General features: G+C 37.0%; 4 protein-coding genes across 5 annotated transcripts; 2 read left to right on the top strand and 2 right to left on the bottom strand.

Moving 5' to 3' along the window:
- The first annotated feature begins 641 nt into the window (after nucleotides 1–641).
- LOC122531681 (protein phosphatase methylesterase 1) lies at nucleotides 642–3,363 on the top strand. Its single transcript, XM_043659789.1, has 8 exons — nucleotides 642–921; nucleotides 1,068–1,251; nucleotides 1,310–1,419; nucleotides 1,505–1,738; nucleotides 1,999–2,064; nucleotides 2,148–2,470; nucleotides 2,540–2,672; nucleotides 2,750–3,363. The coding sequence occupies exons 1-8, from the start codon at nucleotides 848–850 to the stop codon at nucleotides 2,766–2,768; spliced, it is 1,143 nt and encodes a 380-aa protein (XP_043515724.1). The 5' UTR covers nucleotides 642–847; the 3' UTR covers nucleotides 2,769–3,363.
- On the bottom strand, nucleotides 3,154–6,115 carry LOC122531678 (kelch-like protein 5). 2 transcript variants are annotated; one of them, XM_043659785.1, is made up of 10 exons: nucleotides 5,904–6,115; nucleotides 5,524–5,744; nucleotides 5,227–5,388; nucleotides 4,824–5,137; nucleotides 4,638–4,733; nucleotides 4,366–4,555; nucleotides 3,911–4,298; nucleotides 3,625–3,837; nucleotides 3,371–3,542; nucleotides 3,154–3,292 (listed from the first exon to the last, which is right to left on the bottom strand). In XM_043659785.1, the coding sequence occupies exons 2-10, from the start codon at nucleotides 5,741–5,743 to the stop codon at nucleotides 3,215–3,217; spliced, it is 1,833 nt and encodes a 610-aa protein (XP_043515720.1). In that variant the 5' UTR covers nucleotide 5,744; nucleotides 5,904–6,115; the 3' UTR covers nucleotides 3,154–3,214. The 2 variants fall into 2 exon arrangements, with proteins under 2 accessions (XP_043515720.1, XP_043515719.1); XM_043659784.1 differs by having other exon boundaries at nucleotides 5,524–6,115.
- Nucleotides 6,116–6,459: 344 nt separating this feature from the next.
- Nucleotides 6,460–10,264, bottom strand: LOC122531677 (mucolipin-3-like). Its single transcript, XM_043659783.1, has 4 exons — nucleotides 10,121–10,264; nucleotides 9,747–10,026; nucleotides 8,888–9,173; nucleotides 6,460–8,767 (listed from the first exon to the last, which is right to left on the bottom strand). Exons 2-4 carry the CDS (start codon nucleotides 9,887–9,889, stop codon nucleotides 7,304–7,306), a joined length of 1,893 nt encoding a protein of 630 aa, XP_043515718.1. The 5' UTR covers nucleotides 9,890–10,026; nucleotides 10,121–10,264; the 3' UTR covers nucleotides 6,460–7,303.
- Nucleotides 10,265–10,828: 564 nt separating this feature from the next.
- LOC122531682 (BTB/POZ domain-containing protein KCTD16) lies at nucleotides 10,829–17,498 on the top strand. Its single transcript, XM_043659790.1, has one exon. The coding sequence runs from the start codon at nucleotides 11,687–11,689 to the stop codon at nucleotides 12,440–12,442; it is 756 nt and encodes a 251-aa protein (XP_043515725.1). The 5' UTR covers nucleotides 10,829–11,686; the 3' UTR covers nucleotides 12,443–17,498.
- The last annotated feature ends 270 nt before the right edge of the window (nucleotides 17,499–17,768 follow it).

Raw genomic sequence — 17,768 nt, 5'->3', positions numbered from 1 at the left:
ACTATCCTTCTGCGCAACAGATTCGCGTCGCCAAATAATGTGGCAAAGTGGGGGTTCAAACGTGCATGAATAGAATTCAATTAATTTCTTATACCCTTTATGTATGTCTGCACGCGCTAAATTTTGAAATTTCATTAGCACTGTAATGATTTTGTTAATAATGTTTAAAACATATTTGAAATATAATATTTTCTTGCAATTATTTTCATTTTTCTGAACATTTAATTACGATTACTTAAATTATCATCAATGAAAGTAAAAAGAAACCTAATAGTTTTAAAAGTAAACCGAACGTTTATACTGCCCTTAAATTTGAATCAAAAGAGCGTATCTGCAAATTTCGTTCAAATCAAGCTGTATCAAATCAAAACTACATTGAAATTGAAGATACAACAGTTTACATATTTCTGATGTATATGAAACCTTTGTCTAAGCGTTAAAGTCGCTTATTAAACTATCTTTTGATCAGACACGCTTACTTGAATTAACAAGGCAGTGAATGCATTAAAATTGAAAAAAACATTCAAATATAATATGTATATAGTAATTTTCATGTAAAATCATAGATAAGATACAGAATAGATATACCACATATACCTCGTCTGTATCATTGGCTTTTTAGCGCACTCTATATTTAAAGAACAGTATATACCTCGTCTGTGATCGAAGATAGAAATACTGATTCCAGGTAGTAACAACCTAAAGCTGTCAGAGAAGTTTTGGCATATCGTTAATTGTGAATAAGGCAACGATAATATAGTTTGTGATGTATCTATAAAACCACTGGACATAATTGTGATTACAACAGTATTACTATAAAAAACAAAAGTATTTGCTAAATATTAATATGTCTTCCCTCCAAAAGTCAATTTTGAAATCGAAACGACCACCGTCGGATGTCAGTTTTGGAATTGGCTCTAGGTTAGTTTATTATGACTATTATAAATTGAAAATGTTAACTGAAATGTTAATTAATGTTTTCGTAAAAGCAATTCAGCAATGTTCTAACATGAATTTAGTGGAAAATATTGAAGTTTACCGGTACTAAATATTTTAATAATCACTAGGGTTAGCAAGGCAAAAGATAAGAGAGATTACGAACCAGTTCAATGGATTCCGTATTTTGATCATTCCCAGGATGTAAAAATAGGAAATGACACATTTCATATTTATACTAAGGGTACAGAGGGTCCGACATTAGTGTTGTTACATGGAGGTGGTTATAGTGCATTGACATGGGCAGAATTTACTGTAGGTATTTATTAATTATATAAAATCCAAAACAATTCCTATATCATACATGTTTCAGAAATCACTTATGACTATGGTAGTATGTAAAGTTATGGCAATTGACCTTAGAGGTCATGGAGATACCCAAACATCAAATGAAGAAGATTTATCTGCTGACACCTTGGCAGAGTAAGAGCATGACTTTTAAACAGTTATAATATATAGTTGAGTTGTGTATGTGTATCACATTTTAATTGATTTATCTATTTCTTAGAGATGTTGCAGCAATAGTGAATGCAACAACAGAAAATAATCCTGTAATCCTAGTGGGTCATAGTATGGGTGGTGCAGTGGCTGTTAGAGCTGCACCATTAATCTCAAATTTGTGTGGATTAGGAGTTATTGACGTTGTTGAAGGAACAGCTATGGATGCATTAGCATCTATGCAAAGTTTTCTAAGATCTCGACCGTCTAGTTTTAGTTCTATCTCTCAAGCCATAGAGTGGTGGTTAGTATTTTTTAAACTTTAAAGAATATGAAATAATTACATCATTATGTGTCTTTCGTGTACTTTTGATTACTAAACAAAACTTGCTATTCTAAGCACATTTTTCAGAAGGAAGGCACATTTTTGACTGATTCCGTACAAACTAATATTATTTACTTTAATGTATTATATATTTATATATGTATTAATGTATTATATATTTATTTTGTATAATCAAAAACGAAATTATAGAAGATTGTCTCTAATTAATCACATTTTAGTGTGCGAAGTGGCCAAATCCGTAACGTACAATCAGCTAAGGTGTCAGTTCCTGGACAAATAAAAAAGTTAGTGTTTGAAGACATATATTCTTATATTATATTTGCCTTTTTTAAATTGATTTCTCATGTTACATTTCGTATTGCTGTAGCATCGAAACTAATAAATTAGCCACTCACGATATTGGTTTGTTATCACAATCGACGTGCGAGTGTGATTCAGGAATTACGATTCCACGAGAAGATATCATCCAAGAAGAAGAACCAGTAAATATGCCACCACCACCTACCCCAACCAATGTCACTTCTACTAGAAAATATGTTTGGAGGATAGACTTATCCCGAACGGAACAACATTGGTTTGGATGGTTTAAGGATCTATCAACAGCATTCTTAAATGTACCAGTTCCAAAAGTTCTATTGCTAGCTGGCGTTGATAGATTAGATAGACAACTCACTGTTGGTCAAATGCAAGGTATAATGTTGATATTAAATTTTATTTGAATATTTATAAATATATTAAAACTATATCTTGATTTATTAGGTAAATTTCAAATGCAAGTATTACCAGCATGTGGACATGCGGTACATGAAGATGTTCCAGATAAAGTAGCAGAAGCAATTGCCACTTTTATGGTTAGACATAAATTTGCTGGATCTGCATCAGATTTTCCACGGTAATTTAATTTATAAACAGTTAGGAAGATATAATATTATAATACGTATAATATATTGCCCTTTTAATAAATTTCAGAACGTTTCCTGCTTGTTAGGATTATGAAATAGTCATCTTGTCAAGAGTATAAAAAATTCAATGAATTAGTTAAAATGAGCATTTTATTTATTTAAAAAAGATATATATTCACAAAATATATATGAGTACATGTATAAATAAAAATATTTCCTCGACAAGAAAAATAAATTTGTTTGACATAAAAGATGTATTTGTTAAAAATAAATCTGAATATGTTTATACAAAAAACATACGTATAAATATATAAAAATTGATGATAGTACACGTACCGTATCAAATAGAGTACAAACATTACTTTATCCGTATCGTATTGAATGATTCTTAAATATGTATTTATAGATAAAAATAATTCTAATTTTATAATATAGTAACATTTACAAATTCAGTTTTTATTTAAAATTTTCAGCTAAAATACTTCAATTTGTTTTCGAGATTTCGTGTTTGAGCGTGTGCAGAATTTTGGCATTAATCAAATCCAAAACCAGTTAAATTTTTTAAAACAACGCACGGAACTCCAGCACGACCAGTACTTAAGGGTGCAACCTTAAAATAATATTGTTTAGTAATATAAATATCTGTAATATATCTTTAAATATATATTCGATGTAAATTTACACTTACTGGTTCCCATTCATTAAGATGTGGATCATACGCTTCGACAAGTGTAAGATACTGTTGACCATCGTAACCTCCTACAGCCATAAGTCGATCACCGAGCACACAAACACCAACTGCATCTCTTGGCACACTCATTGGTGCTACCATAGTCCATGTATCTGTTTTAGGATCATATCTAATAATAATAACAGTTATGTATTAATTATTGATACTTCTACTTTAACTATAATATGTGTATTCTTTAGATACATATATACCTTTCAACGCAATCAAATCTGCTAGCATTAGGATTGCTAGAAGGTGCATCATGACCACCTAATGCATAAAGACATCCGTTTACCACACCTACGCCCACACCACCTCGTCGTTTTGACATTGGAGCACACGGTATCCATTTATTCGTATGAGGGTCATAACATTCCACAGTATTTAAACATGAACTTATATCCCTTCCACCTACAGCATATAATCTGAACAGATACATGTAAGGTGTATAAAATAATAGTACGATTGATTACGTACCAGATTACTTAAGATACTTACTTATCATTCAATACAGCAACACCAACTGTCGATCTTTGTATAGACATAGCAGAAACCGAACTCCACTGACGTGTAGCTGGATCCCATCTTTCAACAGTATCAAGAAAACTCCAACCATCATGACCACCCACTGCATATAAAGGTCCACCTAATACAGCAACCCCTAATCCATGCCTATGTATATTCATAGGCGATAGTGTACTACAAGTTAAAGTCGAGAAATCGAAACATTCAACAGTATTTAATGTTTTCAATCCATCTCTTCCACCAGCAACTATTAACTTTCTATCAACAACAGCAGCACCAAATTGTAGTCTTTTACTATTCATCGTAGCAATAGATTTCCAAGCATTATCACGTAAAGAAAATGCATCTATTGAAGTAGCACCTGATAAAAAACAATAATAAATTAATTAAATAGTTAATTTATTGCTATTTATTTTCAGTTTATTTACCTTTATTAGCATCCATTCCTCCTACAGCTAACATATGACCCACTGTAGCTTTCCTGGGCTTTGTACGGCCTGATTGAAGTAATGGTCTACGCTCAGGTAAAAGATGATATTTTAATGCTTCCATAACTAACTCCTGTGCCACTCTTTGATCTTTGAACATTTCATTACTTTCAATATTATCTGCTATAAACTGTATGGATATTATAAAATTTATTTATCTCATTGCAGTAATCTATCTATATTCTTTAAATGTAGACAAATATTTAACTTACTGCAGGAGACAATAAAGGCAATTTCACAAGACTTAATAACTTGCTTGCATCCTTTTTTCTATTTTCTGGATCATGTTCTAGCCACGTCATCAGTGCCTAAAATATTAATATCAAAAATAATTAAGAGTAATCCTTAAATTAAATTTGTTAACATTCTTCTTATATATGGATAGTATAAAATCTTACATGAAAAATGATTTCTTCTGAAGGAACATTCAGATCTTCAGATTCCAAAAGTTTAGCAACCTCGTTGGCAGACAATAATAAAAATTCTTGATTTTTTGTAACTTCCATGAAATGTTTAGTTGTGTATGCATTAGCATGTTCCAATAAATCTAAACAACCCTGTGTATCGGCAAACATTCTTATCCCTAAACAATTACTTGGATGAAGTTGTTTTCTGAGAAACTGACAACAAGCTTTAACAACTGGATTTAGTTGCAACAAACACGCTGTTGCTAGAAGAGTCTCTACACTGTCTTCCCTTAATTCTATGCAACCTATATTAAAAAACATACAATTAAATTTTTTGATATGCATAGTTGCATTTACACAAATTCTCTATTATTTTCTTTTACAAAAATCATACCTGTATAACAGTAACAAACCAAAGTCCATAATGCGTCTCCATCTACACCCGTTAATTCAACTTCATTCTGTGTAGATTCTCTCAAAGAACTAGTAAACATGGCAGCAAAATATTCTGAACTTGCACTAAGTACTAAACGATGTGCAGGGAAACGTCTTTTTCCTGAATCAAAAATAACACTGTAGATACATTTCTTTATTATTGAAATAATCACAAGTCCTTTGTGTCAATACAGTATCAAATGACTCATTTCTGAGAGACAAACATTACTTGAAAACAAAGGAATATATTACTTACCTGCAATTAATATGACATCTGTCAATTGTTGTTCGTGTAAATACTTTTCCATAACTTTGAAACTATTTTCCGCGTGTTTTGACACGCGAAAATTTTCATCTTGCGATACAGAAATACTGGATACCATGCTCGAGATACTGTGTTCACTGGCAGATCCTTCTTTGTTTGAGAACAGAAATTCAAGTTCGACTTTGTTCGATCCCGTTCCGGTATGGCTCATTCTTGACATTTTTGTGGAAAAAAGTATCAACAATTATTTTTTCGCGAACACCACGTTTAATTTCCTTAAGGCACTTATTTCGCAAAAGTACTTTAACTTTCATGCAATCGACGCTCTCTCGTGCGCTCAAGCTTAACAATAACAGATCGCCACGCTTTACCTTGACAGTTCGAAATGTAAAACGGGATGTAAACAGTGAATCGGTTTAGGTACGGTCAGTGACCAGCTCTGTTCGTTTCTTGGGTCGGTGCACTCCACTTGCACTGAGTTCTGTGTGAGATGAATTGAAATAAAAAAATCAATAATACCATAAAACTATAAGAGATGAACTATTCATGGTAAAACGAGTCCAATGAAACTATACACTCATGTTTCTCGTGGATGAACGAAATCATATTTGTCCTTTTACAGGATGAAGACAACTTGAAAACGACAATATTTTTTTTATAATGAAAGGTATATTAAAAAAATATGTTAACGTATTAGTTTATAAATTAAACAATTTATTAGCTTTTGAATTTCTTGATAATATCACTGATGAAGTAAATTATTCAGACAGTTTTGTATAAGTTTTAGGTTATAAACTTTCATTTTTTACCATGTCTACAGCGATATTTTAAAGTACATATTATGTATGACTCATTGAGAATGTAAATAATTTCATACTGTTTATTTCTAGCTAAATATCATAGGAAAAAATAAAGAAAAACATCATGTTCAAAAAATTATAATTTTATTGTATTCTATGGTATGTTATAAATATATTTCATTGATTGTATATATAACCTATGTTCTTTTATTGTGCTTTTCGTTCATCTTATGTAAAATGTATTCAATTTCATAAAATTTACAATGAAATCATATAAAGGCATTGATATATCATGTACAATGTATAGTGTAGATATAAAATGATTGACGTAATGCACACGTATAACGAATTTAACAATTCATATTAACATTCTGTTGAATACACTTATTTTGTTTAATAATTTTCTTTTATTTATGATTGCTATAGAATTAATTTCATCTAATCTTTTTATAAATTGTGTATATATAAAACTGTGCATTACTTGTTTCATTGACTTTGGTATATCATAATTTTGTTTATGTATCTAAATGCTGTTTGACAAGAAGTGTATTTATATGTATTACAAAATTTTTCATCAAAAACAATATTTTATAATTATGTCTGGTACATTAATACTTTATATACATAAATAATTTATATACATAACCATTCTTGTTATTAGTAATATCTTGTTCCTAAATGCTAAAATGTATTTAATATTTCATTTTATACTACTAGAGATAAAATGGATAATGTATTTTTTATTATTAATAAGATAATAATAAATTCATCATTAATTACTCTTAATATACTATATGAATATCTTAAGAAATATCAAAATGGCAGCATCTTATTGCGGTTAAAATGACCAGAAATAAAAAATACAGAAATTTTTACAAAAAATAATTTACACGATGAAATTGTCATCATAATACCGCGTATCTGCCATGGAGCCATAATATTTATCTAACATATTATTATCCTTTAACGCACTATATACAGATTGCTCCTCCACAAGCTTGCTCCGATTTTGTTGAAAATTCCGTATTTGATCCTGCGAATGACCCGTAAAAGGGCCTTTTCCGACAACAACAAAAGCGATCTAAGAGTTCTGATAAATCACTATTCTCAGAATCCTCTCTATAAAGGCCACTAGATGCTTCGTCTGTACATGTCGCAATAAAAGTTTGTATATCATTTTTCGGGAAGCCATCGCGATAATAAATTTTAATAGTATCATAAGCGTCCATTATCACAGAAATAAATAAACTTAAAACCACATATATATACAATGAAATAAACGTATATAAATATATTCTAGAGTACCACCATAACATCGGCGACTTAAGGGACGTTGCCGAAAACGTGGCAAACATATCATCTCCATTAATAAGAGCGAAAAGACATTCGGAAGTTGTAGCGAGTGATCTGAATTTCATGTGGTACGGACCTAAAATCAACCAGCCACAAAAAGTGAAACCAGCATAAATAAGGATTGCACATATTAAAAATCGTGCTACCTTAGGAGCAGCCTTTTTCAACGTTAAAATAACAACATTATACGTTTTAAAGAAACCAAGGTATCTTAATACACCAAACCAGACAAGTAAATTCCCTGTTCCAAGAAATATGCTGCACACATTCCAATGATCACTACCGAATTGTTTCCGCTCGATTTGCTCTTTTATACCCGAACCAATAATAATTAAAAGATCATTCACGATAATCATAACATACCACAAATTTAAAAATTCTAATTTTCCTTCAAGGCTTAACGGTTTTCCATATGCCTTTTTGAAAAAATTCATAGTTTCAAATTTTAACAATTGTGCTCTGTATATAGCTCTTGAGCATAACATAAGAGATATAGTACAAATTAAAATTACAAGTAAATTTAATAGAGTTCTTAAGGCTGATTCAATACGATTATCTGTTATATAACGCGTATCGCCTTTACATTGTAATCTCTTTGGTTCGGCATCTAACGAAAGTAACATTTGTCCATCGAAATCACGATTATCAAAATTAATTCTAATATTAAACTGGTAACAATCCGGTGGTGTCATAGGTCCGGCAGCTTTCAAATTAACCGTTTTTAAAGCAAATTTTAAATGAGCTCCAACAAGAGCTGAAAAATTAACATTAATGTTTTGTTTAGCCAACATGAGCTTTGATGTATTAAATTCATTATGAATCTGATAAGTAATATTTATACAAGTTTCTATAATTTCTTTATCAAAGACATAACTTTCATTAAAACCAAATATAATGCCTTCCTTATACTGATACAAGCATAAAACAACTGGACCAACTGAATTATCTTCTGCAGTATACGAATACGATCCAATTGCATTACTAAGATTATAATAGCCATCTAAAGCGTAATCAACTGTACTATAGAAATCATCTCGTTTATAAATTGCTAAAGGCCCTGTTACTGGTGGATAAACTGGTACCTGAAAGTAAAAATGATCAAATATACAATACAACTAGTTTTTATATTTACTAATATATACCAACACTAGCTACTTATATGTGGAAAATCTAAAACAGCGATGTTTTAAGTAATATATTACCTCTAAAGAACTATCCCATCCTCTGAGAAAAAGGTGTGAGAAAGCGATTCGATTATCCCAAGTATAATTTACATGTATATAGTTGTTATGTGCAAATAAACATAATTGTACAGTGACCAACAAAATTTTAATGACTTGCACAATAAATTTATATGGAAAACGACGCTTTGCTTGCCATTTTTCAATAGGATTCATAAAGAAGAATTTCAATTTTCGACGCATTTTATCCTCAGCAAACATTGTCATATTACAGATAGGCTGATCTGTTGGAGTTGATAGATGATGACTGTAAATAAACAATGTTTTTAACATTGTTAGATATTACAAATAATCTACTTTATAATTTATAATGTATTCTAATATCAATACTAATTGTATATTCAATTTCTGTGTTTTAACACAACTGACTTTTTCAGACTGTGTCACTTATGACACCAATATTTTTTGCTCGTGCACAAAGAATATAAAACGACAAGACAGTTTATTAGTATATTCCAAAGATTACTAAACTACAGATTTGAAAAGAAATAATTCTCAAAGTGTTTCATAACTTTTTATCTTGTTCGTCGCAGTGAACATGATTAGAAAATAAGTATAAATTTCATTACTGGATCTAGCAGGCCTAAAATAATTTTTCAAAAAAACACTCTAAGCTGCTGACAATGAGACATCGTGCAATAGCTTATCTGAGATATGCAACCAAGCGCAATGTCTAGCAAATAGTACATGCAGCAGTTAACAAAGAAGAAACAAAGAAACAACAAAGAAAGAATTGATGAGTGAAAGAAGTAGTGAACGATACTTGAATAATGATCACGACGAAGGGCGTATTCGGAAATAGTAAGATAAACTTACAAACCTTGGACTGATTGTATTTTCATTAAGCAATTCATTCTCGCCAGCTTGATCGTCTTCGCTGTCGGGTCCATTGCTCCAGGAATCATTTTTTAGAATATTACCCTTGGAATCCTCTTTCACATTTCTCTTTCTTCGCTCTGGCATTTTTGCTGTTTTCCTCGGATCGTTCTGTGACACGACAACCAAACTCGAAATTCTGAGCCAAAAGTAACTTATCCCGCGGAATTGTCGTCCCAGTTCCCGACGGACGATGAAAGGGCGAGTTGTTCACATACGTTGATCTGTGCAACAACACGAGCAAGATTATTAGATGACATGAGTTTGTTTCACGGAATCGTTTGACGTAATACGAGGAAAATAACATTAGTAACGTACTGATTTGTAATTCGCAAATGACTGTAATAATTCCACGTCGTTAACAGCGGCCATCGCAGGCCATCCAATTCACGTACTCAGCCTGACTGATCAGCGCGCTACTTCGGCCATTCGTGAAACTAGCTGGTCAGAAAGTGGGGATAAGTAGTAGGGAGGGCGCTAATTCTTCAACGATAAAACGAGTGTTCATCACAAATATTCGACGTCACGCTTTTCTTTTTAATTTATCTGCGCGTATACGGTTTTATCGGGTATAAAAGCGAAGCTACGTGGAGGAACAGAAATTGCGTCGATAGAATGTCTTCAAGGTTTGCACATATTTACCGATAAGTCCTTTTAATTGTATCAGGAGTTGAAATTTATATAACTTAGCCTATCGTGCTCTATCTATCATGCATCTATTCATAAGCTATCTGAGAAATCGAGTGCGAGAATTGCATCATGAATATTTGTATATTAATGTGTGTAAACAGTTGTTGAAGCAAATTAGCTTACAGTTTAATCATATCATATTGAATCTAGGTCCACGAGAGTGGGATGCTGAGCAGACATTTTCCCGCGTATTTGTTGGTTAATAACAATGGCGGAACAACGGACGATACGATTAGTCAAGGCTGAGAAAAACAAGGATATATCACGGAGAGAGGAACTACAGGTGATATTCAAAGGTAAGCAAAGAATGATACTCTCCTTTTGTTCGCGTTATTCGCTCGAGTGGCGAGTAGAACAGAGCGACCAATGAAATTCATATCGACGAATAAAATTCGGGTGCCAGCAAGGTATTATCGGAAAGCGTAGTCAGTCAATGGAATTTAAAGCGATCAATTATCGAGACACACGAGTGAGAAAAGGAGATATCGGAAAGGTATTGGAAGGATAGCACGCGGACGGTCCGCGTGCAGTGATCGAATGACAAGGGGGTGGTGCGCGCGTTTCCACCGTTCGAGGATCGGCGCGCGTTGTAGGTGCACCTTCTGCGCCAGCGTATCAGGCTTCTCGCAATACACACGAATGGTGCGTCCTGCCGCGCGCGCCAAGTGTCTACGAGAGGAAGCGCAGCGACGGAGCCGAGCTAAGCTCGGCTTTCCTCGACCGACCGTAGGCGCAGTCTCTCATCGTCAGTCTTTCTCGTCCCTAGCTTCGAGAGAGCACGTTTTCGGAGTCAGATCTACCTTGGAGTGTGTCCACCTCGTAACAACCCTTAGCTGTCCTCGGTCATTGACCCGACACATCGGACCCGTTCTCGCCGTTCACGCGATCCTTCACGGTGCTGTGTGCAGTGTGATCTCTCTTAAGAGAAGTGTCCGCTTTGCGGGGTGCAATCGGTATCGTCACACACGATTCCCGGCGAGAATAAACAACACACAGCGTGTTACGTGTGCGTATATATACGTCGTTTCCCCGTTTTGTCCCTATTGGTCATTGTCATCTCGTTGTACGTCTCACCATCCCGTTGCGTTTCGTTGCTCTCACGCATACGTACGCCGCTGACTCGAGTCGCGCCGTGCGACTGTCCACGAGACGAGTGTACACGAGAGACGAGTCTATCGGAGAAGCGTCAGAAGCATGGGGGATCAGCAGCAAACGGACCAGCAGCAACAGGAAGCCGTGCCAAGCGTGGTGGAGTTGAACGTGGGCGGTGTATTTTACACCACCGCTCTCACCACCCTCACCCGGGAGAGCGATTCCCATTTGGCCGCTTTGTTTTCGGGGAAAACATCAGTGGAGAAAGATGCCAAGGGAAAGTACTTCCTGGATCGTGATGGGGTCCTCTTTCGTTATGTCCTCGATTTCCTACGCAATCAGGCACTGGTATTGCCGGAAGGGTTTCGAGAGAAGGAGAGATTGAAGCAGGAAGCGAATTTTTACGGTCTACCCGGCTTGGAACGTGCCATTTTGGAGAACGGCAAGTCTTCCGGTTCCTTGACCTCCTCCGGGAAGAAAACATCCGGCCACATAACCGTCGGTTACCGCGGGAGCTTCGCGTTCGGCCGCGAAGGCCTGGCCGATGTAAAGTTTCGCAAGCTGTCGAGGATCCTCGTATGCGGCCGCGTGACTCTTTGCAGAGACGTATTTGGGGAGACATTGAACGAGAGCCGCGATCCAGACCACGGTACCACCGACCGTTATACCTCTAGATTCTTTTTAAAGCACAGCTCCATCGAGCAAGCTTTCGACATGCTTCAAGAGCAAGGTTTCAAGCTGGCTGGTAGCTGCGGTTCCGGCACCGCTGGCAGCAATTCGGAACAGCTGAAGCCCGGAGTGGATTCCGAAGAGAATCGTTGGAATCACTACAACGAGTTTGTCTTTGTCCGCGAGTAAATCAGCATACTTCTTGGTTCTTCCTTGGTCTGAATTAGCTGAACGGCTAAACGAGCAGGTTGTTGAGAATAATCGACGCGACCCGATCGACAGAGATCATGTTCCAGCAACGATGCAGAATTCTTCGATTTCTTTTTTTTTTTTTTTTCTCGTCGGCGACGAAGACACAGAGGAGTCGGTTTCTCGAAGACATTCCTCTCTGAACTGGTAGAGTAAAGAGTAGATGAACTTTTTTCGTCGTTACACGACCATCGTGCATGTACTATTCAAACTCATCGAGCTACATTAGATCGATATCGTCACAACTTTCGTTTTAAAATATTCCTCGCTCTTCGCTTCTTCCACGGAGCAGGACTTTAAGAAAAAAAAGAAGCACTGTAACAGGTTCAGTCATTGTTTGGACGAAACAATGAAAATGGCGTGTAGATCATTGTTGAAATTGTCAGGCTCGTCCCTAACACGTGTACTTTAACGTGGCGTTGAACGTCGGTCGAAGTACTCCGGGGGTGAAACAAAGCCGAGTTTACCTTGCTTAATTCAACGGTGATTGACGGCAGTACAGAGACCGAAAAAACTTGGAAGACGACAGAAGGAAACAACGGGTTAGATCGTCGGGTTTTTAGAAATTTGTTTCGCTGTTTGACTTATTGAAGAAGAGTTATTGAAGAGAAATTACTAACTTGAGGAGAACAAAAGCTATAACGATGGAGAGATACGAACAACGCTGGATGATGAGGGAAAATCAATATTTGATCGCAAGATTCGGAGAAAGTTTGAACGAAAGTCGCCTCATCCTCTTTTTTCCGTTTCTTTCTCAAGATTCGTATTCACCACGTATCTACAGCTCATTCTTCGCACTTAACCGTTCACTCGCTGGATGCTACGCTATCCCTGGTTGAATCGAAAAAGTTTCGCCTCGAAAAATACGACTTAAAGTTTGGTATTGATGATCAGAGATTCTTTGAAAATATTCTCCACGCTTTTCTATGTCACCCGAGAGGAAGCCGTCGGAACGTTTCAAAGTACGTAACGAGATGCGGACTCGACGTGTTTTTCATCGATCTTTCCATCGATACACATTGAAAAAAGGAAATGACCAAAGGAGATCTTTAACGAGACCACTTTCACGTCTACAGCGTGAATCAACCCGACCTGTTTGATATTGAAATTATTTTAAAACGAGTATCGAAGTAGTCGAAGAAGTCTGAACTCGAGGGATTAACAGGACGCAGCACCCGACGTTTCTCTATTAAATGATATACAATGACGAAATCATCTCTACTCGATGTGTACTATTATCTTCTCGACGAGTTGGAAAGGGAACAGGCAAGGACGGATTCGAGCAAGATTCAGCTTCAAACAACGCTGGTCGACTGTTCGAGGTTGAACTTGATATTGGACAGTTTGCATGTGTTGCACTGGAACGAGTCTCGTGTGTACGTATCGTGTAACGTAAATTGTATGTACGTACAAGCCGACCTAACCGGTGTTAAACATATGTCGAGCGGCTCGAATAGCGTGTACGTTGAACGTCTCTTTTAAATGATTCTTTGTTAGACTCTCACTAGAGATTACACGCTATTGATCTTCGGTTTCACGTGCATGAAATTGTGCGGTGCAAATAACGCTGGGGAGCACGCTCGCTTTTGACGTTGGTCGTGTCGCGTGTAGCATGTATCAGGTGTGTTTCTTATGAATTTCTGACGTTAGGCAGAAATAGTTGTATCTCACTTGATACGGTGGAATATGTAGGTATTTTCTGATCGTGTAGAGAAATTCGATTGAATTCTTTTCGCCCGTGGTGAAAATCGTTGAGCGTCCTAAATGATTCGATTAATTTGCAGCGAGTACACCTGGGGACGATAAAAGTTTCGAATGGAACGAACCGGCGTTCGCGTATTTACCGGCGGGAAAACGACCGAGACGAAACTGCTATCAGCGACGGACAAACGAGACTTGAATTTTTCGTGAGTTTTCTCTGCTCCTTCGTGAAAGTAAACGAAATAAGCGACCAAATTGCTTGTGTTTTATCAAAGAACCGTCATGTCGGATATATTTCGCTGATATTTGAGAAAGTATTTGTGTTATAAATCACGATTCAATCTTGTCATGTTCCTTGTGTCATTTACGACGGAATCGTGTTTCTCCATCGTTAGAAAGAATCGTCGTTGATATACGCGATTTCATATCTCAAATTTATACTACGATTTTTCTTGAAATACTTACCCCTTGAAGATATTCGTTGGCAGGCACGAACGTTATTATACATAAATATTCTTGAATGTATGAAATTCTTTCGCGAATATTCACCAGTGGTATGTACTATTTTTCACGAGAAAATAAGAATTATCTTTTTTTAAATTTCAACGAATTTGTCCGTAGAAAGATTAGAAATTGTTTCCATTCTATGCTCTGTTAGCAGTAAACAAGTCTCGCGAACAGATTCATCGAATGAGAGACTTGTTTCATCAAAATCTCGGCAATTTTTCAAGGTAAACAATCGTGGTCCTATCAAGCTTAAGCAAAATGGTTTAGCTCGAGAAAAAGAAACAACATTTAAATATATGTATCTAGATTCAGCGCGAGTCCACGTAGATCTGTTGTCTGTCTCACTGTGTTCCTCTGTTTCTTATTTTTAAAGTGAACGCGGTCGAGTCGAATTGATATGGTTTCCGCGCGATCATTTTCCTCCTGGAGGCACAATCTTATCGTCGGCTTATGTAGATTCCTTTCTTCCGGCACACTAGTTCTTCTTAGATTCCGCATAGAATTATTCACGGCGTCGCGTTACATTTGGTCGCGACCACAGATGCGAGTATCGACGAACGTTCATGCAGGATCGACTTGCAAAACGGCAGTGCACTACGTGAACGATGCAGCGTGAAATTGCGAATTTGAATATCGCCAAGTCGTGTTCGGCTATCGTCAGAAACGATACGTTCCGGTACGTACAAATCGTATGTACGTAAAAATGTACAAACCGATAAGATGTGGCGCATCCGTTATAATTTGTTATTAAACGTACAAAATGCACGTGCAACATGCAAAGATGCACAAGATCAGCAAAGTGAAATTTAAAGGATAAAACAAATTTTTTTCTAGTTCTTTCTCTCTAATGGTATAAATTTATATTTTTGAAGTTTGCGTAAATATCCAACAGTCAGATTTAGACCGAAATGTTCCATTCGAAACGGATAGACTTTCATTTTCGTGGCGTGTCTATACGCGTAACATCGAGTCGATCGCTCGATTTTAAATAACATTCTTTTCCCCCGACTCTCCGCGACTTGGTCTGATATCCTTGATACCGCAAGACCAGCTACGTGCAACGGAGCCGGTTGATTTTAGAGGCGAGCTTTTCATCCGGAATATTGAAATTCGGCAAGAGAGCAGAGCCGACCTTTTGTGCTCTGACGATTGTACGGTTCATTGGTAACATGGCCGGCGTGTCAAAGGATGCAAAAGCCATGGGCGATCGAGGCAGGAATTGCTAGAATTCGACAAGCAACCGACGACGTAAGACAGCTTTGCACGAGTGTAAAATGTCAGTTACACACTGTTTAGACTGTCGTCAACGTCCACGATGAAATAGTACGCGTGCATCGAACATGCGTTCGTTTCAGATGTCGCGGGATTCGTCTTCCTAGAATCGTCTTTTGTATCTTAATTTCGCTCGGCACACGAGAAACGTTCACGCGATAGATACATATATCTGCCTGTGTATGTATGTACATATATGTACGTTCAGGTACGTCGGAGGAATCGAATGTGGCATTGGATCGAATGGAAACTATGTTCAAAATTTGACATATCATTGTCGACTTTCGATTCCGATTTATTGTAAGAATCAATAGTGGCTTAATTAGTGTCTAACAAAATGGACTTGACTTTTAACTTGCGAAGTTTTCTATTGTGTCACTTTATCGTGCACACGTATCAATCTTTTCAAGACCAAACGTCTCTCGGATCGCGGAAAACGTTTTCTTCTTGTCAATTATCGACGACAGAGAGTAACGCCCGTTTCACGATCTTTCTTCAAGGATTTTCCTAAAATTAGGATTGCTTTTACCGCGCGAAAGGGTTGATCGCCTGTCGTAATATTCTGTTCCTATTAGAAATCTTTAGAGGCGACGTTTGAAGCGACGTGCATGATCGATACGTAGAATCTATTTAAAAAAAAAAAAAGAAAAAAAAGAAAAAAAAAAGGGTACGAAGTGGAACTCGAGATAGATCAATGGTCAGATTCTCTACGCAGAGAATTCCACGAATCACGCAAATCCAATTGGCCACATTCCCAATCCTGGTGTACCTGGCGTGTTCGTGTCGAGATAGGCTCGAAGGAATCTTCGATTCCTCGAGTATCTCTCTCGTTGATATCGGTTACTTTGGGTATTTCGCTCGAGATATCCGTATCTTCCATTCTAGGGATAGAAGTCATTGCGATCGTGCAGCGCGAACGATCGAGCGATATCGTAGCGTGATCTTGGAAAAATCGGTGAGAAATTCCCCGTGAATGATAAGGGTGGGAGGGCGTAATTTATTGATTAGAAACAGCGTACCGCGCGGTTCCGTTCGCCATGAAAGGAAACGAGTCTCGAACGAGCAAATCTAGAAACCGATCGAACGAACGAACGACTGATTTAACAATCATCAGAAAGTAGGCACGAATCGGTGGCGCGAGAACGTCTCGTTCGAGAACGCCTTTCGACAGAAATTGACTCAGCGAACGGAGGTCGCGACGAGTTGCGTGCATCTTTTTTAACGAACAAACGCGTTAAAATGCGAAAACGCTCGCACGGTCGGGGCACGTGACCGGAATCCCACTCGAATCCATCGAGTTGCATTATTCGCTGGATTTTCTCTCGGAATGATCCACTGATCAAACTTCGTCCTCGCGCAGAGTATTTCGAGACGGGAATCTTCAATCACCCGGTGCCGTGTTACACGATTCTGTCGATCGTTGAGAGCTTGTAACGTGTAGATTTATGGCTTATCACGTGAAAATGGTGATCTCCGGGGATAGAGCTGGAAGGTTAAGGGTATCGAAATTGAAAAACGCCCCCGCACACTTTCTTCATTTGCCCCTCATTGGTCTTCTCTCTCCACCCCGTGTCGACGTGTCCAACGCGCGATGCATGAAAAATTAAAGAGCCCGCGGATTTCAGATTTCAACGACACGGAAGATTCGGAAATTCGTGCTTTTCCACCCCGAAACTATTACCGTGTGTTCGCCGATGCGGGGCTTTACTTTCGCCACGCGTTTGTTCGTTGAAAACAGAACGCGGTCTTTGAAAGGTGTGTTTAGGTAGTGTGTAAAATGAAAAAA

This window comes from Frieseomelitta varia, unplaced genomic scaffold (genome assembly GCF_011392965.1).
Source record: "Frieseomelitta varia isolate USP_RPSP 00005682 unplaced genomic scaffold, Fvar_1.2 scaffold_411, whole genome shotgun sequence".
Taxonomy (NCBI): domain Eukaryota; kingdom Metazoa; phylum Arthropoda; class Insecta; order Hymenoptera; family Apidae; genus Frieseomelitta; species Frieseomelitta varia.
Note: the sequence above shows the minus strand (reverse complement) of the source record. Positions and strands in the feature narration are given on the sequence as shown.

Coding starts and splice junctions, on each gene's coding strand:
- LOC122531681 (XM_043659789.1), top strand. CDS start 848: ATGTCTTCCCTCCAAAAGTCAATTTTGAAATCGAAACGACCACCGTCG. Junction 1,252..1,309: donor TGACATGGGCAGAATTTACT/GTAGGTATTTAT, acceptor TACATGTTTCAG/AAATCACTTATGACTATGGT. Junction 2,065..2,147: donor GTTCCTGGACAAATAAAAAA/GTTAGTGTTTGA, acceptor GTATTGCTGTAG/CATCGAAACTAATAAATTAG.
- LOC122531678 (XM_043659784.1), bottom strand. CDS start 5,752: ATGTCAAGAATGAGCCATACCGGAACGGGATCGAACAAAGTCGAACTT. Junction 4,734..4,823: donor CAGAAGAAATCATTTTTCAT/GTAAGATTTTAT, acceptor TTAATATTTTAG/GCACTGATGACGTGGCTAGA. Junction 3,543..3,624: donor AGATTTGATTGCGTTGAAAG/GTATATATGTAT, acceptor TATTATTATTAG/ATATGATCCTAAAACAGATA.
- LOC122531677 (XM_043659783.1), bottom strand. CDS start 9,889: ATGCCAGAGCGAAGAAAGAGAAATGTGAAAGAGGATTCCAAGGGTAAT. Junction 9,174..9,746: donor GAAAATACAATCAGTCCAAG/GTTTGTAAGTTT, acceptor GTTTATTTACAG/TCATCATCTATCAACTCCAA. Junction 8,768..8,887: donor GATGGGATAGTTCTTTAGAG/GTAATATATTAC, acceptor TTTTACTTTCAG/GTACCAGTTTATCCACCAGT.
- LOC122531682 (XM_043659790.1), top strand. CDS start 11,687: ATGGGGGATCAGCAGCAAACGGACCAGCAGCAACAGGAAGCCGTGCCA.